This window comes from Pelodiscus sinensis, chromosome 7 (genome assembly GCF_049634645.1).
Source record: "Pelodiscus sinensis isolate JC-2024 chromosome 7, ASM4963464v1, whole genome shotgun sequence".
NCBI classification, from domain to species: Eukaryota; Metazoa; Chordata; order Testudines; family Trionychidae; genus Pelodiscus; species Pelodiscus sinensis.
This window is the reverse complement of record NC_134717.1, coordinates 8810411-8837052: the sequence shown is the minus strand read 5'-3', so window position 1 is coordinate 8837052 and position 26642 is coordinate 8810411. Positions and strand designations below refer to the sequence as shown.

General features: G+C 48.3%; 1 protein-coding gene across 9 annotated transcripts in view; it reads left to right on the top strand.

The window, feature by feature from the left end:
• The window catches only part of SEMA5B (semaphorin 5B), a 372195-nt gene that overhangs the window by 320694 nt on the left and 24859 nt on the right, over positions 1-26642 (top strand). For all 9 annotated transcript variants that reach the window (XM_075933113.1, XM_075933119.1, XM_075933111.1 and 6 more), the window contains 9 exons: positions 5203-5384; positions 8220-8363; positions 10406-10553; positions 11881-12106; positions 13189-13407; positions 15573-15743; positions 17165-17314; positions 18057-18101; positions 25103-25308. In XM_075933113.1, the coding sequence (XP_075789228.1) occupies positions 5203-5384; positions 8220-8363; positions 10406-10553; positions 11881-12106; positions 13189-13407; positions 15573-15743; positions 17165-17314; positions 18057-18101; positions 25103-25308 (1491 nt within the window). The remainder of the gene's footprint in view (positions 1-5202; positions 5385-8219; positions 8364-10405; positions 10554-11880; positions 12107-13188; positions 13408-15572; positions 15744-17164; positions 17315-18056; positions 18102-25102; positions 25309-26642) is intronic.

Genomic DNA, 26642 nt, shown 5'->3' with positions numbered 1-26642 from the left:
ACACGTCAAGCAAGGGCACTTAAAGGCAGGTGCATGCGGCTTGCACACAACATTGACTGTGAGAGCCGTGTGCTCCCTCTGCAGCCGATCAAAGTGCTGCCTTGGCTCACTCTGCAAATGCTTGGTACGCAAGTGCAGTTCGCAAAACTACCCTATCCCCAGGGACTGTCTTGGTTACGACAATCTTGTGGCCTGCCGAGATGAAGGAGGGCCACAGCTCACACAGCTCGCTTGCTAGCCCAGGTTGCCCCTCACTGCTCTCAGACATGTCTACAATTAAAAAATCAGCCTGAGGCGGACATACCTGTCATGGAAATCCAGCCTAAATGGCTAAAGTTTGGCAAATCTATAGGGATCTGAAAATGGGATCTTATAATAAGAGGATTTAGTAATAGCTTTCCCTGGAGGAGACTTCACCCACCACCTATGAGCATCATCCATCTCCCTGTCCCACATCTTCTCCTGTGGCCCTCTCCACACTCTACCCGTGCTCCACCCCAAGTCCTGCCCCTACTCAGCACCTCCACCATGTTCCTTTCCTCCCCGCCGCCATGAGGCCCCCCACTGCTCCCCTTCCCCTGTGGTCCCTGTTGCTTACACTGTCTGTGGTCCTTCCTTTCCCCCACCGCTCATCACCTACAGGGCCATTGCAAATGATGGGTGGCAGAGGTGTGGAGGAGAGGAAGGACTGTGGTGGGGGCCATGGGGAAGGGCCGGAACAGGGAGAGGAAGAAGCGGAATGCGGGTAGGGCTGCCCTGGCCCAGATATTTGGTGATGGCAGCTGTGCCAGGCAAAGCCTTCCCTGGCCTATTACACCTACCACCTACATTGGTGTCCCCGGCCCCACCTATATTATACAGTGCAAAATATCTGCTCTTCATAAAAACAAGATCACTCTGGATTTTGAGCGGTGCTGCTTTCTGGCCTGTGTCTGCATTTCTTGAACTCAGGGAGCCGTTTAAGTTGTATAAGCAGCGGAGGGTTGGACCCGTCTGCATATGTGAGTCTGTTTGTGATCAAGAACGACTCTCTTACCTGATCATCTGAAATAATTTCAGAGGTGTATATCATTGCAGATGATTTTAAATGTGTCTTGTTTATCTGATTTACGCTGTGATGGCTACATAGGAGCCACCACAGAGAGCTGTTCTGAAAAAGATCAATGCATAGTTTTTTATCCAAATTTCCAAGCTTGCTCTTTTCAAAATGTCACTACAAACTTAAGGATGGAATAATAATCCATATGTAATTTCTTAAAAAAAACTTCCCACACTTGCAACGTGACATGTTTATAAATATCAACATCTCAGCCATTTTGTTTATTTAAGTGTTGGGCCGTTTCCCAGTAGCAATTACAAGCCAATAATTATTTATCAGCTTTTTATTTTTAAAAACTGAAGCAATGGGCCATATCAGACCATTGATTCCTAAGCAGAACTCCTCATGGAAATCAGCAAAGGTTTCTGGCTTAAAAATGAATAGCATGATCCAGTTTTGGCTTTTTGAAAAAAAATTAAATAAAATAAAATGATAATCCAGAATCAAATGAATGAAAGTAGCTCTCTTATTTTTTTTTTAACTCTGTAACAACCAAGTTCATTTTAAAATCGCACAATCAACCAAATAAATATGTACTCCTTTGGGACATCTTGCCTGACAATCTTCAACCCAGAATGAGTCTTTGCTGCTGAACCACAATCTGTTGAAAACAAAGGTTTGCAACAGATGTTTGAAGCCCCTTGACCACCACATGATGAGCATAGTAACAGATCTAAATTACTTCCATGTCATTGCTGTGGATTTCTGAAGCGGTTAGATGGGCTGAGGAGGAGGAGGACAGCTCTCAAGAGTTAGAGTTTAACACAGGGTCAGTGGCGGAGGGAGAGTTCTACTCCTGATTCTACAGTTGACTCACTGCGCGGCCTCAGACATGTCCCTTAACCTCTCTGTGCCTCAGTTTCCTCACTTGTAAAGCCTGAGATATCAGCCAGTGCCCCAGTTTGTTCCATTACTATTCTATGAATGAGACACCAGGACCACTTTCCAAGCTGCCTTTATGGGCAGTTTCTCTGTAGTTGCTGGGTTTTGTGCAGCTCTGTATGGGGCATTTCACACTGGTGCCACTGAGTCCCTTCCGTCTTCTCCCCGCAGGGGGAGCACTTGTGTGCAGGCAGGGCCATATTCTTAGGATACCTCACAAGAGGGCAAGCACCAGCGGCAATTAGGGGTGTAGCTACTGGACAGGAGAGATCCTAGGGGTGATTGGAGTGATTCTGGAGGGGCTCCAGTGGTTTGCTGGTGGAGGGAGAGGAGGCATGAAGCAGCTGGGTGTTGAGGAGGGCTTGATCCAGCAGGGAGAAGCCTGGAGGAAAAAGTATGCAGGAAAGTTCAGAGGGGGGCGGAGAAGGGGAGTGTCCTATTCATTCATTCCCAGAACCGACCATGTGGCTGGGTGTTGTGGGAATGGGGGTAGTGGCTGAGGTTGGGTTTGGAAGTGCAAATGTCACAGAACGTGCCTGACACCCAGTGAGTCTGTTCCCTTGCACGCTGACCATAGTGGAGAAGTTCTGGGACAGCTCCAGGTGGCTTGTCCTACCACACCTCTGTCAGAGCCCTCCAGTTTTGACTGTGGCTCAAGACAGCACACAAACCGCACAATTTCAAGAAGTGGCACTGGAACCTAAGCTCAGTTATAAACACTGGCACCTCTAGTCCTCTCCACCTCCTCCCTTGGCTGGCTAGGGTGCCATACAAAAGACCTGTGGAACTCCTTGCCAGAGGATGTTGTGAAGACCAGGACTTTAACAGGGTTTAAAAAAGAGCTAGACAAATTCATGGAGGTTAGGTCCATCAATACTTATTAGCCAGGATGGGTAGGAATAGTGTCCTCTGTTTGTCAGAGTCTCAAAATGGATGACAACGGAGGGATCACCTGATGATTACCTCTTCTGTCATTACCTCTGGCATTGGCCATTGTTGGAGAACAGGATACAGGGCTAGATGGACCTTCGTCTGACTCAGGATGGCTTATCTCATGCTGCCTCCCTTCTAGCTGACTCACTTCATGTACACCCTCTGTCGGAGGCCACAATGCACGTGCTACACAGGGTTTCCATTGCTTTTTCCATCCTGTTTGCGAGATAGCAATGGGTGCAGCACAGAGCAGCAACCCCCTGACTGCTGGGTCTGACTGGGGTTTGTGAAGAGCAGAGCTCTATCACTGTGGCTGCTGGCAGAGCAAACCAACCTGGGGGAGGTGTCATGCTCAGCAAACTCATTGATCTTCAGTAAGGCCCTTTGCTTCCCTTGGAATCAGAATTCTGGGACCTTGTGCCTATGCATTTACAGGAGTCCCTGTGAGATGGGCAACTTCTATTGCCGTTGAAACAGAGCAAGAGAGCGAGAGGGGGATGGTTGTAGAAAGAGTGTTTAGATAAAACACAACCACCCAGGGACAGTTAGAACATAACATAAGAACGGCCGTACTGGGTCAGACCAAAGGTCCATCTAGCCCAGTAGCCAGTCTGCTGACAGTGGCCAGCACCAGGTGCCCCAGAGAGGGTGGACCAAAGACAATGATCAAGCGATTTGTCTCCTGCCATCCATCTCCAGCCTGTGACAAACAGAGGCCAAGGACACCATTTTATCCCCTGGCTAATAGCCTTTTATGGACCTAACCTCCATGAAATTATCTAGCTTCTCTTTAAACTCTATTATAGTCCTAGCCTTCACAGCCTCTTCTGGCAAGGAGTTCCACAGGTTGACTACACACTGTGTGAAGAAGAACTTTCTTTTATTAGTTTTAAACCTGCCACCCATTAATTTAATGTGATGTCCTCTAGTTCTTCTATTTAGGGAACTAATAAATAACTTTTTTTTATCGGCCCTCTCCACACCATTCATGATTTTATAGACCTCTATCGTATCCCCCCACAGTCTCCTCTTTTCTAAGAGTTATTTAGAGTATCAATCAAGACCCACGTGCAAGGTTATTTTTCATGTCTAGGATCATTTAGTGAGACAGCAGCAAGTCAGGCATTGCATGAGCAGATACCAATGCCTCATCTCTCTCACATGTCAATCCCAGCCGGAAACTGCCCTTATTCCAGTGTTTTGCACGTGGACGATTACCCTGATGATGATGATGATGATTGATTATTTATTAACTAGTGTTGTAATGTTGGAAATACCCATGTCGTAGAGCAGGAGCCCGCTGTGCTACCTGCTGTGCCAAAGATGGCACTTGCTCAAAGCTAACTATACTCGAGGTTTCTGGAGACAAGTGGGCCTGGTCTAGGTGATAAGGCATTGGGCTGGCCACAGGAGACCTGTGCTCTGCTCCGAGCTTTTTGCACTAACCTGCTCTGTGACCTTGAAGAAGTTGTTTCACTTATCCATGTGTATCTGTTTCATCTCCCCTCCCTTTGCCCGTGTTATCTAATTTGATTGTAAGCTGCTTGGGATAGGGCCGGTCTCCTACACGTCTGCATAGTGCCTCATGCAGAATGGCTCTGAGCTCAGGTGGGCGCTACAGGAATATAAATAGTAAATTCTATGGGAATAGTCTCAAACCTTGCAGCTGTACTTTACTGAACTCCTTTGGATTGTTAACACAGGAAGACTGTGGTTTGGCTGCTAGTAGGCCGCGCCCACTGCCTACTGTGCTGAGCGATATTGTCTCACTGCTCACTTGTACTCCCCGTCTATCCCAATCCGCTGGTTGTCTCTTGTCTTATCCTTAGACTACAAGCTCCTTGGGACCGGGACTGCGTCTTTGTTCTGTGCTTGCACAATACTGAGCACAGTGGGCCCCCGCTGCAGGACTCGAGCTCCCAGGTGCTAGGAAAGAGAAATGAATGAAGATGATAAGACTTCAATGGTGTTGTAAGGGCTGAGGCGGTGCGATACGTTATCTGAAGGGATGGCAGTTTCGGGAGGTGGGCAGATGGTGCCCTTGTGGGATGCGGTAGTAGCCGCAGGGAGTTTTGGTGCGTGTGATACAGGGTGGAATTCTGAGGTAGATATTGGCTCAGCATTGTCTGAAAATACCCCCTGTTTTTGAAGCCCGCTCACAGTCACAGACAGCTCCTGTCTAAGCTATATCTTAATCCCCTCATCAGCTTTGTTTGCTATGTCTATTGTGGTGCTGTCTCCAGAAATGTAAACGCTCTGTAGTGACGACTTCTTTTTTTTTTAATTAGGTGAAAAATCTGACGACAAATGGCAGATTGGGGCCCTGGTCCCCGTGGCAACCATGTGAGCATTCGGACGGGGAGAGCACAGGCTCTTGTATGTGCAGGTCACGGTCCTGCAACAGCCCTCGCCCTCGTTGCGGGGGTCGCAGCTGTGAAGGGGCCAGGATCGAGATTGCAAACTGCTCAAGGTACAGCTGCGTGGCTGGGGGGGAGGGGGGACGGGCGACAGGGTGGTTCCTACATGTCTGGTCTCCTCACTTGTATTTCTATTGCTGTCATCTTGTCTCTGGGCCACATCTGGCCCTAGTGTAAGTGGGTGCAACTCAATAGTCTTTGATTACAGTGCCTAAACCTAGGCTCCCAGTCTGTGTCCCTGACTGGGCAGGCAGGGACACAGGGTGGGTTCTCGAGAGGCCTAGGAGATAGGGCATCATCCTGGGGAGTGCAGGGTTGTGAGTTGGAGTCCCTCCACCCACCTCACAGCATGGCTCACAGAAGGAAAGATAGGCAGGTGTCAGGAGTTGTTGACTCCTGCATGACTGGACTGAGCCCTGACATTTGTGCAGACATAGGGCCAAGATACCTTTAATTTACCTCAGCTCGTCTTTAAGCACTCCTCATATGGAGGAGGCCTTGCCTCCTCCCCCGATCTCAGCCCTCCTTTGGGCAGCAAAAGAGTCCGCTACCTTTGTGAAGGGTAATATTTTAATTTCTGTCTATTCCAGCGGTTCTGCCTCCTCAGCAGAGCCAGCCGTTCCTGACACTGCTCTGCTGCCTTGAGTTTTGCTGAACCCTATTGAGGCAGCCTTTTCTGTCAGTGACTGATAGCCAGGCCCACCAGAAGGACAAGCATTTCAGTGTCGCTTACATGATAGGTTCTGGTCCAGTGGGAAAAGTGGCGGGAACAGCCTTGGAAGAAGTGGCTGAAATATGTATTCCGTTATAAAACATAGGAAGACAGCAGGGTTTGAAAAATAGGGACATCTGGTCATCCTACATCCACTTAAGCCCCCGAATTTCCTTTAATTGACTTCATATGGCATTGGGATGTTTTCACAGAGAGAAAGCAGGATGTTCAAAGATGAGTTTCAGGAGATGGAAATCTGAAAATGGAAACTCTTTGTTGCCATTAAGAATCCTCTCCACTGGGAATAAAAATCACCCACGGGCAAGAAATGTTATTTTTATGATGAATATTTTTTCTACATATTTATTTTTCTTTTCCTGCTGCAACAGCAAACATCCTCCTTGTTGCGTTTTTCTCTTAAAGTTTTGCAAAAAACCTCTCCTTCTGGATTGAGGACTGCCAGGTGAGAGGTGGGTTAAAATATGGAAGAATAGGATTTTCATATAAAAGGATCTCTCATTCCTTCACCTGTCTGTGGGGAGGCGGGGATAGCCAGCGCTATCTGAGGTCAGGCTGCTCAGAGACAGCAAGAGCTGATAATAAACACAAAAACCGTTCAGGATAACTGGGGGTTTTGTACTATGATTGGTGCCAGGCTAGAATGCACTTGTTGCCAGCAGTGTGATTAGTTCAGTAAAGGCTTTGAAAAGTAACAGCTGTTTCCCAGCTCAGCTTTCAAGCATGGCTGTAACTGGAGGGCATCTGAGCCATTTCTTTAGTAGATGTTAGAAGGTGGCATTTTGTGCAAAATTGAATCACTGGACTAGAAACAGTCACACATCATGATAAGCTGTTGAGGCGGAGAGATAGCTGCCTATCTGGTGGCTGAGCATGAGATGAGAATCTGTGACACAAGCAAGACCGTAATCTAATTCTTCTGTCCTCTATTTCTATTGAGAAGTAAGATCTACAGGTTGACTCTCTCTAGTTCGGCACCCTCAGGACCTGACCGGTGCCAAACCAGAGAATTTGCCGAACCACAGGAGGTCGATATTGTCTAGCAGCATTGCCAACACTTCCACTGCTTATTGCGCTCTTAGAAGACATGTAGGGGTAAACGAGCACTAAATAACAGCACAGAGCCAGGACTGGTGGCTTTTAGTAAACTTTATGGGACCGTGGGAAATTTGGCCGCATCTAGATAATTAAAATCATACTGGACCATGGATGTTGCTGGACTAGAGAGATTCTACTTGTAGTAGCATTGCCAACCCCTATCATACTCAGGCCCCAAAATCATGAAATTAGCTTAAAAATCAGGAGATTATTTTTTTATTTAAAAGTATTAATAAATGTTGGGTTCTTTCTATTTGCCTTGTGGCTTTTGAACATCTAGGGTCACACTAAGGTCAAATTTTCAGACATTTCTCTGCAGCCATGAAAGTTAAATACTTTTTTTTTTATCTGAAAGCTGAGATTCTCATGTAAGAAAAAAACACCAAATATTACAAGACTCATGATAAAATCATGACTTAGCAACACCAGTTAAAGCAAATTTGTAATTTCAACATGCCCGTGATGGAGAGGGGTAGTTTCCCCAACTCCATGGCATTGCTAGAGCTGGTTTTGCTGGCCCATGACACCTGAATCCCATTTTGTGGGAGGCCCAGTTCATGCCAGGGGGGTGGATTTTAACATGCAAATGTGGGGGTCTTCTGTTGTCTGAGCACACTGGCCAGAGCAGGGAAAGTAAAGAGATGTTGGGGCGAATTGGTCAATGAGATTTCTAGAGGAATGGGTCTGCGGAGAAAAGACAACCATTAACACTAGAGAAAGCCCAGAGAATCCTGAGGGGGGACTTTGAACTTGCTCAGCACTGGCTTAACTCTGCTTTGTTTGAAATCAATAGGAGCTTTGCCATCGACTTCTGTGGGAGCAGAGTTCAGCGTAGGCTGAGCGCTTCTGAAAATCCCACTTCCGTCTCGGGACCTTTCTCTTGGTGCACTTCATTTCAGCCAGACCCTTTTTAGAACTAGTCTATCCCAGTGACTTGATGGGGCTGCCAGATAGGAACTTTACAGCCAAAGCCTTTGGGTATAGCATGGAACAGGAAGAATTTTTGATGAACCCAAATAGTCTGTTTTCTCATCTGCCCCCATCCCTTTTTCTCTGTCAGAAATGGAGCTTGGACACCATGGTCTGCCTGGGCCCAGTGCAGCACCTCCTGTGGGATTGGCTTTCAGGTCCGTCAGAGATCCTGCAGCAACCCTGCTCCACGGTATGGGGGCAGAGTCTGTGTCGGACAGAGCAGAGAAGAGCGGTAAGAGGCATTCACAGCCTAAGCACGAGAAGGGTCTTTCATCCAGGGCAGTACGTTCACTTTAGAGCCTATCAATGTGTACCAGCGGGCAGGATGGATCTTAAGTTAACAGGGATGAAATGCACAGAGCTATGAATGCAGCCGGGGGGCTGACCAGTCAAGCACATGCAAGCGAGGGAATTCCAGCGTTAAGATGCTTTTCTCACCCACATTGTCTGTCTTCTCCGTTGTAACACACCTGGACAATCTGGGGGTGCGCCTACACTGCAGGGCTTAATTCGAAATAAGCTACGCAAATTGAGCTACATCTTATTTCGAAATACAGCACGCTCCTCCGACTTCCCTTACTCCTCGTACGATGAAGGTTACAGGAGTCGGAGTAAGAAGTCCATCAACTTGATGGACACTATTTCAAAATAACTGCCTGCTGTGTAGACGCGGACTAAGTAATTTAGGAATAGTGGACTTACCCTAAGGCTTCACAGTTGCCACTGTGTTTCATGCCATGGGTTCTCAGAACTTCACAGCAGTAGCAGGGATGGAACCACGATCATGTTGCCCCCAACGCTGAGGATCTTACCTCTTGTGCTAAAAGAGAATCTCTGTTAGCAGTATAATGCTTAGGATGCTCAGCTGAGCATTTCTGATTCCACCCGCTAGAGGGCAGTGCTGTATATAGGCACTACTCAGTATATGGACCAGGTGCCCCTTAATCACAACAGTTCACCCCGTTAGGTCTGTGTTAATGGTAATGATGTAAAAAAAAAAAAAAGAGAGAGAACCCAGCTTGACTTTCAGATCTCAGATTGAGTTTGCAGGGCTGGGTGTGAGAAAAACAGAAGAAATTTGATCTGGAATCGTTGAAAGACACTTGATTGGAATGCACAAATGATTTTCACGGAGTCATTTCTCAGAGTCCAGCCACTCTTTAAGCAAATGCTTTAAAGTATCCTCGTGTGGTTTCTAGCTTTGACATTTCATTAAAGGCCACTTCTACTTGGCAGCAGATTTTTGTTGGTCTCTTGAGTGGAGACTTACGACAGGTTTCTCTGTATTTCTCTGTGCAAAGGGTAATTCATTTTACTTTCTTGACTCTGGACATCTTTATGTTTGGCTTGATTTGTGGCCATTCAAAATGAACTTTAAAGACTGCATGGCAGTCAATTGTGGTCCAAGTTTAAAGACTCCGGTGATTTAAAACTGAGATGGAATTTGATTCAGAAGTTGAAAAAAATGAGGCTTCCTTTTAAAAAAGGAAACATGAAATAACGTTAATCTGCTTTTAGGCACAGCCCAATGTCAGACGCATTACCTCTGTTCCAAACATCAGTAAGGCCAAGGTTTTCAAAAGACCAGGTTGTCAAGGACTCAGCATTTGTGTAAAAGATCCCCTCTCTCTTTTAGGCAGCTAAAAGAAGGGCCAGATTTCCAAAATGCTCAGTACCCAGCACCTACCATTGTGATACCCATGGGTTGGGGGGTGGGGCTGTTTTGGAAAATCTGGCTTGATTGATTTTGGTTATCCAGGAAAGATCTGAACTCTTTTGAAAATGTGCCCCTGACTATGGGTCCTGAGCTCATTAGCAAATCTCCCCCTAAATGCTTATCAGCTTATATTCCTCGTGAAACAAGGTTTACCGGAGCGGTCGACAAAGGCTTCCCTTGTCGACCGCGCCACGTTTAGACTACCGCGCTGTGCTGGATCAGCTGATTGTTGGCACAGCATGGCAGCCATTTTTATTTTAATGAAGCAGGGATTATTTAAATCCCTGCTTCATTGACTATATCGAGTAAACTACTTTACATGGCTCTGTCGATGGACCCATGTAGTCTAGACACACCCAAAGAGTGAAATTCACTTCTGTGTGGAGAGTCATCAAGACCCGCACTCCTCATAAGTTTGATTTTGGTGGCACATGAATTTCACCAACAACATATATATTATCTATGGTCCTGCATTTGCAGCCAATATCTGTCTGCCCTTTGGATGTCTCTAGTAAGTGATGTGGATGCTTTGACAAGCTTTGCATGCACTCTTTCAGATTCTGCAACGAGAACAGCCCATGCCCGTTACCCATATTTTGGTCTTCCTGGGGCCCCTGGAATAAATGTAGTGCGAATTGTGGAGGAGGGATACATTCCAGGCAGAGGTCCTGTGAGAATGGCAACACCTGCCCGGGCTGTGCTGTGGTATGTATTACTTACTAGCATTGCATTCAGCCTTCAGCGGTCCTGTGTTTCACTTACAGATTCTGTTGTTGTAGTTGTTTCATTTTTTGTTTTGTGCTAGTGAAAAATGCTAGGAGCAGCTCCTTCTGGTAGGCAGAGGGATGGGTAGACTGAGAGGTGAGTGGATTCATTCTACTTTGGGAGTTAGCCAAAACTCATGGAACCTGATGCCGAGGTGGGGAGAGGGAAGCGGGAAGGGTGTCTTTCCACTGATTTCAGTTGGCTTTGGATCAGGCCTTTTGCCCTAACTAGTCTGGGAAACTGAGAGCGGTCCAGCAGTTTTCCGCTTTATACCTCACTTCCATGGAGGATAGTTAGTGGGAGCCCTGCATATACCACAGATGTGGTCTCATGCTTGTTTGGCAATGCAAGGTGCATCTAATCAGCCTGCGGGTGATACACTGTTCACATTTCCACTTTATTTCCCCTCAGTTTGTCAGCTGATTGGTGTGAGGTGTTTTAAGTAGTTTGTTCTAAAACAGTTTTTTCTTCATGAAGATTTTTCCTAGGTATAATTAAGGTTTGATTAAGGACCTCTGGTTTTATTCACAAGCCATTTTCACCTACTCTGGAGTCATATGAAGTCCTGAAGCAGGAACATTCTTATCCCCCTGCCAGAAGGAATTCCCTTACACTTTTTAAAACACAGGAACTCAGCCTGGATTCTGGCAACCTCTGCCACAGGCTGTCTGCCCAAACAGAACTTCCACAAATGTCAGGAGGAACTCAGACATAGACTGAGGGCCTGTAGGGCCCACTCAGGTTTTTCTAGCACCCTCTTCAGAAATCAACAGTGCCAAGATCAGAATAAAAAGGTGCTAGAGAATGGGCTACTGCTACATGCACTTCAGGACTGTCCCATTGCTGTTTACAGCCAGAGATTTACTATTGCTATAATGTATTTCATTTATTATTTGAATTGCGGCCCTGCCCAAAGTGTGCTAGGCACTTTCCAAATGTGTGCAAAGACTTTCAAAGAGCTTGCAATCTGCAAAGAAACAAAAACTAGGAAAGGAGACACAGGCCCCAAGCTAGTGGGGTAAATTCATCCCATGCCGAGGATCTGTCTGAGGCCTCTGCACAGATTAACTTCCAGTTACTCCCTCTGGCTCTGATTGTCCTGCTGCAAAGGGGTGATTTGTATCTGGATAAGTCAGGGTGATGCAGGTGCATGCTTCCTTAGATCCACTTGCTCTCGTGCTGGTTTCTTGAGTGTAAAGGAATTCCTTCCTTGTAGCTGTGCTACAGATGTGTCAGAGTAACAAGAAAAGGTTTTCCTGGTTGGTAGGAATACAAGACCTGCAATCCGGACAGCTGCCCAGAGGTGCGCAGAAACACACCCTGGACTCCCTGGATGCCCGTCAACCTCACCCAGAACGGAGCTCGCCAAGAGCAGCGCTTCCGCTACACCTGCCGTGCCCAGCTGGCTGATCCGCATGAGCTGCAGTTTGGGAGGAAGAAGACAGAGAGTCGGTTCTGCCCCAATGATGGCTCGGCGGTTTGTGATACTGACAGTACGTCCTGCCAGCTCGCTGGTAGCTCTAGGCCCAGGCTCAGCTTCACATGCTTTTTGGTGTTGAAAGGGGGATGCAGACGTGAGTGAACACTGACTGTGTTCTGACACCGTCACATACAGCAGGGATGGCAGGAGTCTAGACTGACCGTCACTAGCCCCGGCGAAGGAGCACCATGCAGGGAGGCTGCAAAGGGCCATCTTAATCCCCGTGGTCATGGGTGTGTAGGGATTGCTTCCTCCTCCCATAACACAAGTACTAGGGGTCACCAAATGAAATTAGTAGGTAGCAGGTTTAAACAAACAAAAGGAAGTTTTTCTTTATGCAGTGCACAGTCAACCTGCGGAACTCCTTGCCAGAGGATGTTGTGAAGACCAGGACTTTTAACAGGGTTCAAAAAGAGCAAGATAAATTCATGGAGGTTCGGTCCATCAATACTTATTAGCCAGGATGTGAAGGAATGGTGTCCCTAGCTTCTCTTCTCCGAGGCCGGAAATGGGTGACAGAAGAGGGATCACTTTATGGTTCCCTGTTCTGTTCATTCCCTCTGGGGCATCTGGAATTGGCTACTGTCAGGCTAGATGGACCTTTGGCCTGACCCAGTATGACCGTTCTTATGTTCTAGTGCCCGCAGAAGGCTGAGGCGCTGGAGGTGGGGCATGGCTTCACCCATTCTCTGTAGTGGGGGGATAGGGAGGGGCCATCCTGAGGTGTAGCATGTACGCTCCCACTACGTGCTCTGGAGGTCCAAAGGGAGGGGGCGCAATCCTCCTAGTGCTATATAAAGCACCTTTACGTTGTCTCTAGCACAGGTCAGTGCCTTTCAGCCCAGCCTGGCCCTAGTCAGCATGTTGCTCCTGTGATATTGCAGGTTTGGTTTTTCACTTCATTCAGTTTGCAGAGGGTAACCAGCTTGTTCCATTGCTTTTCCCTTTGGGTTTTGCGCTGTGCAGGGGGATGCATTTCCACCACACTCCTGCACAGAGCCTGAGTGTGGAATGAGTTTGTTTCCAAGTGAAAGCCTCCCCCTCTCTCCCCCGCCCCGATTAACATTTTGTGTGGCTTGTTTGTGCTTCTTGAAGCTCTAGTTGACGACCTTCTAAAGACCGGCAAGACCTCTGCACGGATTATCAATGGCGGCTGGTCCTTCTGGGGTGCCTGGTCATCCTGTTCCAGGGACTGCGAATTGGGCTTCCGGATCCGGAAGAGAACGTGCACGAACCCGGAACCTAAGAACGGCGGCCTGCCTTGCGTGGGGTCAGCAATGGAATACCAAGATTGTAACTCACATCCCTGCCCAGGTGAAAATCGTTTCTCTCCTCCTCACAATTCCGTTCTCTTCTCACAAAGAGTCAATAGTTCTAAACGTCTGCTTGTAACTTTGTCGCTTTTTTGATTGTATTTAAATGAGCTTTGGGCAGCCTGTGATACATACACACTTCAGTGCTTTGCCTCATGCCTTCTCTCACCCCTAGAGGGCGCCATACTAACGTGCACTAGAGCGCAGCACTTTGGCTTAGCTTCCATTTTTCTCACTGCTAGAGGGTGACTAACACACACTTGGGCAGGCACAGTGCTCGGTACAGCAGGGGGCAGTGTGATGCCTTTATCAGTGGTGAGAAGGCAACGTACGTAGGTTACTGAGATGCTTGTCACAGCAGGGTTTGGGGTGGGTTTTGGGGGGGGGTGAACTCTTGTTTCTTCTCACTTCCTGCCTCTCCTGCTAATTTAATGTTCTCACAATGAGCCTCTCTTCCTGATATCAGTGAGCATTTCCTGCACAGCCAGCAGGGAGCATTTGTGCTAGATATGTGAAGGGTTAATTGGTAAGTCTTACCCTTCATGGGTGAGGCTTACCGGTTCAGGTTAACCAGTGGGGGCTGCTGCTGCAGGCAGGGGGTTGCTCCAGCCCCGCAGTGGGCCCACCGTGGACAGGAGCTGCTCCGGCTGAGACGCTGGAGCAGCCCCTACCAGCAGCAGAGGGAGTGGGAGGATGCTCCAGCCCAGTGGTGGATGTGGGGAAGGCGGGGTTGCTCCAGCTGGGCTGGAGTGCCCCCCCTACTCATCTCCCCTTGAATTGGTTAGCCAATTAAACAGGATTCTACATCCCTAATTCATGCCAGGTGACCTGTTTTTCATGTTCTGGGTGCACTTTTGATCTGGAATATACTACTGGTACTCAAGGCCTTACTTGAATTGCGGGATGACTGTCAAAAAAAACCCCTGTCAAGCCAAAGAGAATCATAATAATGGGTCTTGTGGGGTTTTTTTTGGTAATAAGGCCCATTCTTCCTTTTCTGTGATTTTCCCATTTTTGGCACCCATGGGCTGACAGCGGCTGTGTGGGGCAGAGGACGGGGGTTCTCGCTGTTGGCCCCCAGGACAGATGGGGCTCCAGGTGTGAAAATTGTGGGGGAAGCCTGATATTGCAGGGTGCAGGATTTCTGCAGTATTGAGAATTAAGTAGGGCCTTACTCATAGTCCATGGGCTTTCCCCATTCTACCCCTCTGCACCCTGTAGAAACCGTTTCAGCACGTCTATTCACCACTGAACAGTAACAATGCTTCGCCACTTCCTGTGAAATACTTTATGCCCTGGGGCGAAATGGCTACAACTGCTACGTATCATATGAGCCGTCTCATTTATTGTATTGCTTATATTTAAAATCTTAAAGGCAATGCTAAGTGGGGTTGCCAGTTTTGGTTGGAGGTATTCCTGGATGTTTCAGCACATGGCATAAACTTAAATCTGAGATTAAACTTTAATTCCTGGAAACCCAAGGACAGTCCTGGAGAGTTGGCAACCCCAAATCTAAAGCTCCCAGTTTTTGAGGCAGGAGAGATGCTATCGCAGTGTCCCGAGTGCAATGAAGGTGACAGAATTTGAGCCGCACAGCCTGTCAGAGTTAAAAATGTGGGAGCTATGAGAGGGCTGTCTACTATTTTGGAACTTCCCAGTGACTGTTCACTAATGGTAGGGTCCTTTTGTGCGCCCTTTGGAGTACAACATGCAGGCCCACCGATGGAGGGGGGTGCAAAGGGCTTCCAGACACCACTGCGGCTAGGGCCCTGGGCCCTTTACATCGCCACAGGCGCACCACTCCACATGCACTGAGCTGTGCTACGGGCGGGCAGCTGGGACGGTGTGTTCTTGGGCGGCCCTCAGGGCTGGCTGCCCTGCTCCCACCAAAGGCCCCCCCATTCCAAGTGCAGAACCGGACACCCTACACCTTGACCAGGGAGGGTGTTGGTATCCCCGACAACATGGTTAGCCTTATTGTTGGTTGAAGCCATCCATTTTCAGGTACTGGGATTGCTCCTATGCCTAGTGCCACAAAAAGAGCTTGTTAGCTTGGGCTGTGCTGCGTAGGGGGGGGGGAGTCAAGACTCAAGTGGTCCTCCCAAGCTTCATCCCAGCTAGCGAAATAAAAGCCACTGTCTCTGTTTTATTTCTTCTGATCCGCAGTAAAAGGTTCATGGTCTTGCTGGACCCCTTGGTCTCAGTGTTCAGCAACCTGTGGGGGAGGGCACTACCAGCGCACCCGCACCTGTACCAACCCAGCGCCCTCCAGCGGAGAGGGGATCTGCATTGGCCTGCACACCGAGGAGGCACTCTGCAACACCCACTCCTGCAAAGGTAGCCGGTTATTTTCTCCTGTCCTAGTTGGGTGGCGAGGGCAGAAACAAACCCCAGCAGCAAACCAATGGAAAAAGCAGCAAAAAAATCACAGCCCGTAAAACGTTTGCCTGCCCAGACCAGTGGTTTATATTCCCTGGTTCCCATGTTGAACCAGGGAAAAGAAGGCCACCCCCTTCTTAAAATTAAATGTGCCGTCTTCCTCTTACCTTACTCACTGGTACGTGGCCTGTACTCTAGAGCCAGCCAAAATCTTGAGCTGTTTCGAATAATTGAAAAAGCAGATGAGTTGTGAGCGGAGATGTTTGCAAGACAAGCCATAGGGGTCTCCACAATGCCTGTGTGGTTGACAAGGGATTTTCCTTCCTTGTGTTGTGCTGCACAGAATGGCTGAGGAGCGCACATCACAGCTTGAAGGGAAGGTGGGGAAAAAGGTGTGGGAGTGGTTGGGAGCCATCTTTGTGTGCCCCTGATCCTGGGTTGGTCAGCTGCTGGACTGATGGTGATCAGAGGAGACTTAGGTTGCACTGTTATGCTGACTGACTGCAGCTCCCTTGAGGGCATTATGGCCAGTGGAACAACCCCTCAGCCAGCTCCTCTGCCACTACAGCAGGGGTGGGCAATAATTTGTAATGTGGGGGCACTCCGATTCTGGTAGGTGGTCAAGGGCCGCACTTCTCTGTGGAGAGGGTGCAGGGTGCAAAAGGGAGCTGGGGGTAGGAGACCGGAGTTCAGGCGAGGATGTGGGGTCTGAGAGGCAGTTTGGATGAAAGAGGGGGTTGTGACCGGGGGCAGGAGATTGGGCTGCAGGGACCAGGAGGGGGTATGGCTGCAGGAAAGGATTCTGGCCTAGGAGAGGGGTGTACAAACAGGTGCAGAGTCTGGGAGGGAGTTGTGACTTGGGGGACAAGGGGTTGCAGAGGGTTTGGGGGTGACCTGGGGAAGGGGATTGCTTCCCCCCCCCCCAGCATAGAGAGGCACACTGAGCAGCCAGGGGTTGCGGCAGACAGGGAGCCTCCCCACGTGTCCCAGCGGGATGGGTTGCGGGCTGGGTCTTTCCCACCCCTGCATTGCAGGAAGAGTTCCGGTTTAGTATCCTTTATGCCCACTCTGTGCCTCACAAGGGTTTCCCTGGTCTGGGTTTTCCTTCTGGGGCTGGCTAAGTCAGTCTTCAGCCTGCTATGTGCTCACGGGTGTAATGTGCAGCATAGGTTGCCCAGTAGTAACGTGGTTTATATTGACGTAATTAAATCCAGGCCCCTGAATGCTCCTGTTGAGGGCCGAACTAGAGATGGTCCTGCACTAGAACCAGGATTCAGAGGCTCCCAGACACTGGGGGAATCGGGACGGTGCGGGTGTCCTTCCTCCCGTGACAGCCTTGTGTGCACATTATTCCTGATCTGGGTCCGGTTGGGTTTCAGGTGGCTGGTCAGACTGGTCAGAGTGGAGCCTGTGCAATGAAGACGGGATCCAGTATCGCAGCCGTTACTGTGAGATGCACAATCCAGAGCCATCCCAGTGCGTCGGAAACAGCACCCAGTACCAAGACTGCTTGTACAATGAAATTCCCGGTAGGTGCGGCCGGGAAAGCGGCTTCTCTCGGGAGGAATGACTGTCAGTCAGCATCGGCTGCAGTGTTCAGACCTCCTGCGGGGTTTAGGTGCCCATTAGAAATAGTGGGAATGGTGTGTCACAGGCCTGCAGGTGCCTTTGAAAAACCAATCTGTAGCCTTCAGCACTTTGTGCATGAACTGGACGGGGCAGCTCGTCTCTCCCATAAGACGATGCTGTTGACAGCTACAGTAAACACAGGCCGTTGCTTCATTTGCACTGGGGCTGTTGGACCCTGCAGGGTGCAGTTCAGAATGTGTTAAGTGAACCGTGGAGTTAGTGTGAACCTGGAGTTTGCTTCATTCAGACGCCCCAGGGGAAACATCCCACAGATGCAAGGCATCTGGGCTGGTAGGGCAGAGGGCATTGATGGCTCTTCAGGTGCAGTTTTGCTGACAGGTTCATGAACACCTGGAACCTGAAGCTTCATGTCAGGTGAATTTGACACAATATTTAGCAGTTTTAATCTGTAAAGCCCTTTCTAAGTGTTCTTTTCTCTGCTGCATCTTTGTGTCCCTGAGGGTTTATTATGGAGGTTTTGTTAAATTTTGCTCCACATTATCAGCCAGTCTCTTCATTGAGGCCCGTAGCTTGCTGTAGAAAGCAGCATCAACTTCTGCAAGGAGCAAAGGAGTATTAATTTCCTAAGTAGTGCAACTGATGGTGAAGTGACAACTTATCCAGTGCTTTCTCTTTGTTTAGTGATCCTGCCAGCCTCAAGCATTGATGAGAGCACGAACTGTGGAGGTAGAGTACAACTAACTATATATCTTATTTTTATCTTCATGTGGCTTTTCCTTTCTGGGCAGCATCAACCAAACCATTAATCTACCCAGTTCGCATCCTTCTGATAGCCTTAATTCCCATGGTGTCTTGTTGTCTGAGTCAGGTTGAAAGAATTATTGCTCTGTCCAGCTCGCAGTTCCAAGATACTTACTTATTTCTGGTTTTGGGATGTGTCCTCAGAGTCATTAATTAGCAGAGAGCACATGCCTGTCTCAATGTTCCCAGTTTTTAAATGGGCCAAAAGAAATGAAGGGATCAGCTGTTCTACAGGTAGGCATATTTCAGACACTTACCAAAATTTCATCCCAGACTGTAGTTTTGCAGTATAATGAGGTTCAAGAGACAAAGTGGGTTAGATCAGAATGGATAGTCTTCCTTCCAATTCCTTTTCATTCATTAAAAAATATAAAAAAAAACCACGTAAGTGGCCCTGTAGCACCTTAGGGTATGTCTACACTACCCCGCTAGTTCGAACTAGCGGGGTAATGTATGCATACCGAACGTGCAAATGAAGCCCGGGATTTTAATTTCCCGGGCTTTATTTGCATAAGCGGGGAGCCGCCATTTTTAAATCCCCGCTGGTTCGAACCCCGTGTAGCGCGGCTACACGGGGCTCGAACTAGGTAGTTCGGACTAGGTTCCTATTCCGAACTACCGGTACACCCGTGAAACTAGAGACTAACCAAAAAAAAAAATGTATACGTATCATGAGCTTTCATGGGCAGAACCCAGGTGGTACCTCTCTATGTTCCTTGCTCCACTCATCTGAAGAATTGGGTTGTGCTTGCAAAAGCTCATGATTCTCTATTAAATTTTTTTGTTAGTCTCTAAGGTGTTACAGGACCATTTGGTTTTTTTTAGGATTTTTTTTAAGTTACAGACTATTATGGCTACCCCTGTGAGTCTCATTCACATTCTTGTTTATCTCCCAATAAACTGTGTCTTCATTATGGTTAAAAGTTGGAAGAGCCAATCATTAACTTCACCTCTCCGCTGTCCTGCATATTCTAGATTGCTAAGGTCTTCTGAAGTCTTTCAGGATTTCTGTGGCTTGCCCGTACTGCCCCCTGCAACGTCAATTACTGATTTTCCTGTACCTTTTAAAATGATGCCAAAGGAGCTTCACTCTAGGGTTGTGGCAGATTTCCGCTGATGGTGAACGCAAAGCTTTTGTGAAATACAAATCACCAGCTCTCCCTGGAAGTCTTCAATTCGAAGTGCAGCTTCTGGCCCATGCAGAGCAACTTTCCCTGCCAAGGGATCACAAAAAAGGCAAATAAAACGTCAACAAGGAAGAGAGATTTCTCTGTCACTCCAGCTGCTATTTTGATATGTAGCTTCTTGGTTTGTGGCTGCAGGGCAGTCAGTAGAATTACGATTTCAGTACCAGTTATGTAAAAATGATCTTTCTGCATCACTTATTCCTGCCCACACAAGGCATGGAACTTGCTTCTGTCCTGGGGCGCCTGATTATTCTTGCACTCCAGAATTAGGCATTGCTGTTGACAATTTGCATTGTCTTCTATTTCCATTGCTATTTCGTTTGCTGTTACCATGTATATTTTACCATGGCTAATATTATTTAGTACTTGGCATCTTACAATATCTGGCAAGGAAACTAATCAACAGAAGCTCTTTGTGCTGCATTTTGAACAGAAAAACCAACATTTAAAAAGCGACGAACAGGAAGGCACCTTTGGGAACTAATGTGCTGCCTATGGAAAAAACAAACAAAAAACCTCTTGCCTCCAAGGTACTGTGAAAACACGCACAAAATGTGGTGGCACTAAAGGGGCCAGAGTTGTTTGTAGAAAGTCTGAAGAGGTACAGATTTCCCACTGTATGGACAGACGGATGGACAGAAATAGGGAGCCTCTTTGTGGAACCATTATCAGATTCATTACAGTATGGGCACGCCGGACAAGAGAAAGTTGTGTGACATCACTGAACTCACCTAATTCATTCCACATCTTTGCCACTGTCATGTTGATGAGAGTTGTAAGAGTTGTTAAAGCAGAAGCTGATTTTTAGGCGGAAACTGGCCTGATGGAGAAGTCTTGTAACATTTAATAGAGGTTCTTAACTTTCATCACAGAGCCCAGGAGGACAAGGACAACTGCCCGAGATCCCTCCTGATGGAGACCACGCTTTGCTTGGAGTTAGAGCCCTCGCAGCCAGACTCTGCTCCCAGAACCTCGGCATCGGTGGGAAGCACACCTGTGGGCACCAAGACCCTTGCCTGTGCCCAAGAAGTGGCAGAAAAAAAAGGGCTCAGCCCCCCTGTGATTGCTGAGCCTGCACACGCTGCAGCAGGCCTGATAGCTACCTCCTTATGTGTCATCTTGGCAGGGTGACAGGGCAAAGACAAAGGGCTTAAGCAATGGCACCCTTCATCCTCCTGCTCGCTGGCTCAGCCCAGCCCTTCAAAACACCAGGGGAGCCAGAAATAGGCATTTGGAAGGTGCACCTGAGAGTCAAGTACCTAGATCCATCCTCCAATTCTTTTCTCAACTGCCTGCACCGCGTCCCGTCAGCATGGTCGTGTGTGACATTGGACCACTGGGCGTGCCACTATATCCTCCAGCTACGCCCTACAGTTCTTGACTGCTCCCCTCCCCTTCCCTTTCTCCGTCCCTCTTCAGAGACCTCTGTCAGAAGCAACTCCTCACTCAGGAGGTAGAATACCGCTCACAGCGTTAAGAGGTTGCAAAGATCCCTCAAGATATGAGAAGAAAAAGATTCTCCCGATATTGCCTAATCCCAAAAACAAAAGGGGGCCTAAAACCCACCCTGGACCTGCATCACCTCAACAAATACCTCAGAAAGTTGAAGTTCTTCATGATTTCCCTGACCTCTGTCATCCTCTCCTTGGAGCTAGGGGACCGGTATGCTGCCCTCCACTTGAAGGATGCATGTATCCATGTCTCTATTTTCCAAGGGCACAGATAGTTCCTCCATTTTTGCTGGGTCAGTGCTATTTCCAATTCATGGAGAAGTTCTTTGGTCTTTTGTCAGCCCTGAGAGTGTTTACAACGTGCAGAGCACACGTGGGCACTTCCCTGAGGCATCAAGGCATTCGTATTTACCTGTACCTCGACAACTGGCTAATAAAGGGCCAGTCTCAGCACCAGGTGTGGTGGCACCCCGATCTGGTTCACTCCACCCGTCGCAATCTAGGACCATTGATAAACGGGAAAAAAAATCAACTTTAGTTCCGGGGCAGTGCACGGAATTCATCGGCGCGGTCCTCGTCTCCCTGAAGCCTGATTCTACACATACAAGCCGGCCCTCTCACCACCTCTCATATGCCTGAGGCTGTTGCCACGTGGCAGCCTGCACTTACATGCTCCAGCATGCATGGTTCCATCTGAGGCCCCAGCGGGTGTGGCTGGCATCAGTCAACATCTCCAACAGACATAGCTTAGGCAGTGCAGTCAAGGTTCCAGACCCCATACCAGCACTGCTCCCTTGGTGGTTGGACCCTGCATCAGCTCCATCCCCTGGTCTCCATTGCTTTTAATCTAGGGTGGGGCTTGCAGGTACGTGGGTCAAGTCACAAGCACTCTTCACTTGGCCTGTCAAGCTTACTTGCTGCACCGTAAAGTCCAGACAGACTATGCTGCCGCAATGTTTTGTGTCCATAAGCAAGGCACCAGCCAAGAAGCTCTGAGGCCCTGGAACATCCGTGTTCAGCATTTCTTGGTCACAATAACATCTGCCTGCAGGGTCTTCAAGATTAGGGCATTTCCCTCGGAGCTGCCCTAAACAGCATTTTAGAAGAACCAGGTACAACTGTGACAGTATAACACCAACCGGCGGAATCGAACCTGAGACCTCTGGAGCTTAGTGCAGGAGTCTCTACAGCTTGAGCTAAAAGTCCTCTGGCTGTCAGCTAAGGCTGAGCAAAGTCATTCGAAGTGTCACTACAAGAGACAGTGAGCCGCTGCCAGTAGGTGTGTAGGTTACAACAGCATCTGGCCTTTCTGCTTAGGGTTGTTTCACAGTTTCCTAGGACTCAGGACATATTCTCACCAGAGAAGAATAATACACTGCCGCATGAGCACGGCTCTCAGGAGGGCACCATAGCCAACACTACAGATACTGCTAAGGCAAAAATCTCTTGTCTGTTCACTCTATGCCTCCCTCTGGCTGGGTCTCCCTGTGTCCTCGCTTCACTCTCTAGTCTGGACCCATGTCACTCCAGTGTCTCTCAACCCCCTTTCATGGCGGGTGTTTATCAGTCTCTGAACTCCAGGGTCCTCCCGTCTAGGAAACACCCAATTCCTCTGAACCCTGCTTGCCGGTGACCCACTGCCAGTCTTCATCTAGCCCCTGCCACAAGGGCAGATTGCCATCTGTAATGGCCACTCTTCATTGGCAAGGGGGTTGACCTGCTGCCTTTGCCTATCCTGTCTGGCTCTCTGCAGCCCTTCTGCACTCAGGTCTGGCCTCAGGCCCTACAGCCTGGGAGCTTGCCTGTCCAGAGCTTCCTGTGCTCTGCTCTATCTCCAGGAAGCCTCTTGCTTCCTAGGAAGCCAGGTCCCTCCTGCTCTCCAGCCAGAGCAAGAGCGAGTCCTTTCCTCTCCCTCCAGGAGCCCTTCTTTACATAGCCCGCAGCTGGGCCCTAATTAGCAAGAACTGCCTCCACTGGGACTTCACTCTCAGCCCTCGCTCAGGGCTAGGTTTTGCCCTTAAAGGGCCAGTGCAGGACAGACTCCCTGTCACAGAAATGCAATCATGCAAATGTCCTCCTAGCATACCCCCCCTACAGCCTGCGTTCCCCTTCCCTCCAACCCAGACAGAGAGGACTGCAGCAGGTGAGTCAGACACCCCAAACAAACTGTCCTCTGCCTCCACCTCACTGCACAGATGCCAGGACTCACCCATCCACTCTTTCCCCCACTTATCCCATGCAGTCAGCCTCTTATCTCCCCCTTCCCAGTCCAGGAGGTTTGAAGAGGCTGCTGGGTTTCTGCCTCTCTCTCTCTCTCTTTCTTTTCCAGCAGAGGGGACTCTCCAAACTCCCCTCCCCTCTGACTTTCCCCCAAGCCAATTAATTAATGACTCTCTCCCCCAGCCACTTAACCCTCCTTATCTCGGCTGCTTCTCTGCTCTGGGAGCTCTTTAGTTCATTGCATGGCAGAATTTAGCTGCTGTTTATAGACACCCTGACCCCTGCCAATCAGCTGAGCTTCCTGCTTGTTTTGGGAGCTTTGAATCTCTGAGCGGAGCTCAGAAAATAGCTGCATGGTCACACAGCTGCACAGTTTAGAGGGAACTGTGCCAGGCAGTCACTTTTGCCTCTCCACACACTCTCGAGTTGAGACAACAAGTGCTGCAGATGAGTTCTTTGGCTTTTCTTGGTAGCTAGTCTCTGCAGTCTCCGAACGCAAGTGGCTGCACTCAGCAGTGAGCATGTTGATGTTCACCAGGGCACTGGGGGTTCTCACCTTTTCCTTTTGTGGCCCAATTTGTCCTTGCTGGAAAGGTTGGGTAGCAGACCCATGTCAGCAGAAATGTACATTTGGACTAATGCTGCTCGTTTGCCTCTAATAGCTCCACTCTCCCAACTGGAAAGCAGCACCCTCTGATTGCAGAGGGACACTAAACGGGGTCATATCTGGGTGTGGAGTAAGATTCTGCCAGTCCTCGCTCTGGCCTGGGCTGTTTCTCTTGTGTAAGGTGTTTCTGTTTGGTTATACCCTGATTACGTCAGAGCTTTGCGGGGTTAAGTAGGAATGAAGAATGTAAGATAGATGGCTCTTTCCTAGCATTTACTTCTTCCACTAGCCTCCCCCAGTGCCTGTGGCTTCTCCTGCCAGTAAATATGCATTTAATATGCTGTGCTGGAAGCATATGAGCTTAACTGGAAACTTCAAGTTAAGAGATCTGTGTGGAGGGCTTTTACACTCCAGGGGTTCTGCTCTTTGACATCTTTCTGTTGCTGGTGCCTCACCAGGGCCTGCCTGGGATTCTGTCTGGACAGCTCATGGAGAAATTTGATCACAGACCATTTCTGGCAGTTTCCTTTGTATTTTCTTTTCTTTCCATTGCCCATTTAGTTTCCTTCTCGTTCCTCCCCTCCCCGCTTCCTCTGGCTCCTGCAGTGCACCTGCTAGCACACTCTTTAGCGTTACTAATACACCTCATGGATAGTGAGGGAGACTGATGGCTAAATCAATAAACAAGGTTGCTGAGCACACTTTGGATGCATGGACAATGCAAAGAAGCCCTGGAACTGTGAGTCTCAAAGCCTGGTTCAATTGATTCAGGCCAGCGGGGCTCAAGTTACAAGTCTAGAAAATAGCAGTGGAGACGTTTGGGGCAGGGGGTGTCTCACAGCTCAGACCCCAGCCCAAATGGGGGCGTCTGCACTGCTATTCGTTAGCCCCATAGCAGGAACCCCACATGGGTGAATCAGTTGGCCCAGTCTCTGGGATTTGCTGCCCATGGCGGGCTTTTTTGAGGGGGAAGGGCATTGTTGATGTATCTGTAGGTATGACATAAAGAAGGAATGTGTCATGCTGCTTCCCTCATATGTCTTCCCCCACTGAATATTTCTGGGTCACCAACAAAGAGGGCTTTTATTTTCCATTAGAGAAACACTGAGTTTTTGTAGCCCTTATTTCCATGACACTCCTGTACTTTGGAGCCCATGAACGTTCGTTGTCTGTTTGCCCGATTTCTTTTGCTGTCAGTTTAACATAATGTTTAGTTCCGATAGCAATAGAGGGAGAGAGAATGGAGAGAGAGGGAAAGAGCTTTGAGAAAACAATGTATGGACCCATTAACCTCAGCAAGGCAGAGCTGTGGTTTTTCCATTAGAACACGAGACGCTGGCTTCAGTAGTTTATCGTCCTCGATTCGGAGATGTCGTCGCTCTGATTTGAATCTGTGCTCTTGTCCAGAGAGGAAGAAGGCTGTTCTTTGAAAGGAGCATCCCTTTGTTGTTTTGCTTGCAGGATTTAGTCTCATCCATTTGATTGCCACTGGGGTCTCCTGCTTCTTTGGTTCCAGTCTCTTAACGTTCGTGATCTATGTGTACTGTCAGCGTTGCCAGCGGCAGTCCCAGGAATCAACTGTTATCCACCCCACCACTCCCAACCACCTCCACTACAAAGGCAACACAACTCCCAAGAATGAAAAGTACACACCCATGGAATTCAAGGTGGGTACTTTACCAGAAACACCACTGGCAAATTGAGAATGGTTGCCTATTTATGCTGTGGTTTTAATGATAAGTGTGTGTGTGCATGAACTCTCTCTCTGATGTAAAATCCCATTTAATTCTGGTACGAAGGTGCCAGAGACAATATGCTGGAGAAGACTGAAACAATGGTAAACAAGTATTGAGTAAAACAGGGGTAGTAACGGATGTAACAGATGAGATTACTGATTTGGGGCCCAGGAACACAGACAAGGGTGGGGAAGATGGTCTGGAAGATGTAACCCTGACCAACAACCCCTCCTCCCCCAGTAGTTATATACCACTGACATTTTGCATATGTTTGTCTGTCTGTCTGTCACTGCTTGCCTTTCTTTCCTGTTTAGGCCACGATCCTGCAGTAAGCTCTGTGCATGCAGACAGTGGCACCCATAGACTTTGAGAGGCTCTCATTGCAAGACTGGTGACATAGGTTGTAAGCTCTTCATGCTTGGGGTGGTTTCTACCTAAACATTTTCACAATGCCCAGCACGAGAGGACCTCAGTCCTGATTGGAGCCGTTGGGTGATAGCATAATAGTAATAATTAATAATAATCAATGTCAACAATGATCATGGGGCTATGGCAGGGAATTGGAAGAGTAGCCATGATTCTGGTACTTCAAAGAAAAATGAGAGGAGTCTGAAAATTAGATTTCTCTGGTAACGGCATTCTTGATTGAGGTGCTGAGTATTTCCTCGTGGTACTATGGGCCTCTCCTCCACTGTACAGCACCTTGCAGGGTTCTGAAGTTTGTAAATGCAAAAATGTGTTTCCTGCTGGCTTAAGGATACAGTTGTGTACAGTGTAATAAGGGAGCAGCATAATAATGAGAGCCAGCATGAGTCTGTAGACGGTAAATCATGTCATGGAAATTGGATTCCATTTTTTAAATTAAATAAATATTGATCTAGGTAGAAAAGAAGCAGCAGACAATATCTGGAGTTTGAGTAAGTTCTTGACAAAGTTTTACAGGATGGATTATCCTATAAACTCTCAGAATACCGGGTAGGTAATAAATTATGAAGATGGGTAAAAGATTGAGGCCAGATTCGGAAAGCTCCGAAACCACAGGAGTAAACTTTTCAGTTATGTGTGTAGTCCTGGCAAAGTCTGTAGGCCTGCGGTAGTGAGTAAGGCCTGCTTGTGTGAGTAGTGTTTTGCAGGGCTCCTCTCTTGTTTCATGGGCAGCAATCGGAGGACTGGAGTGGAAGGTGGTGTGCATTCTTTTTGGAACTGGGCAAGGAATGAATACTTGTAGTATTAATATTTTGGTAACAATGCAAACATTGCTGCAA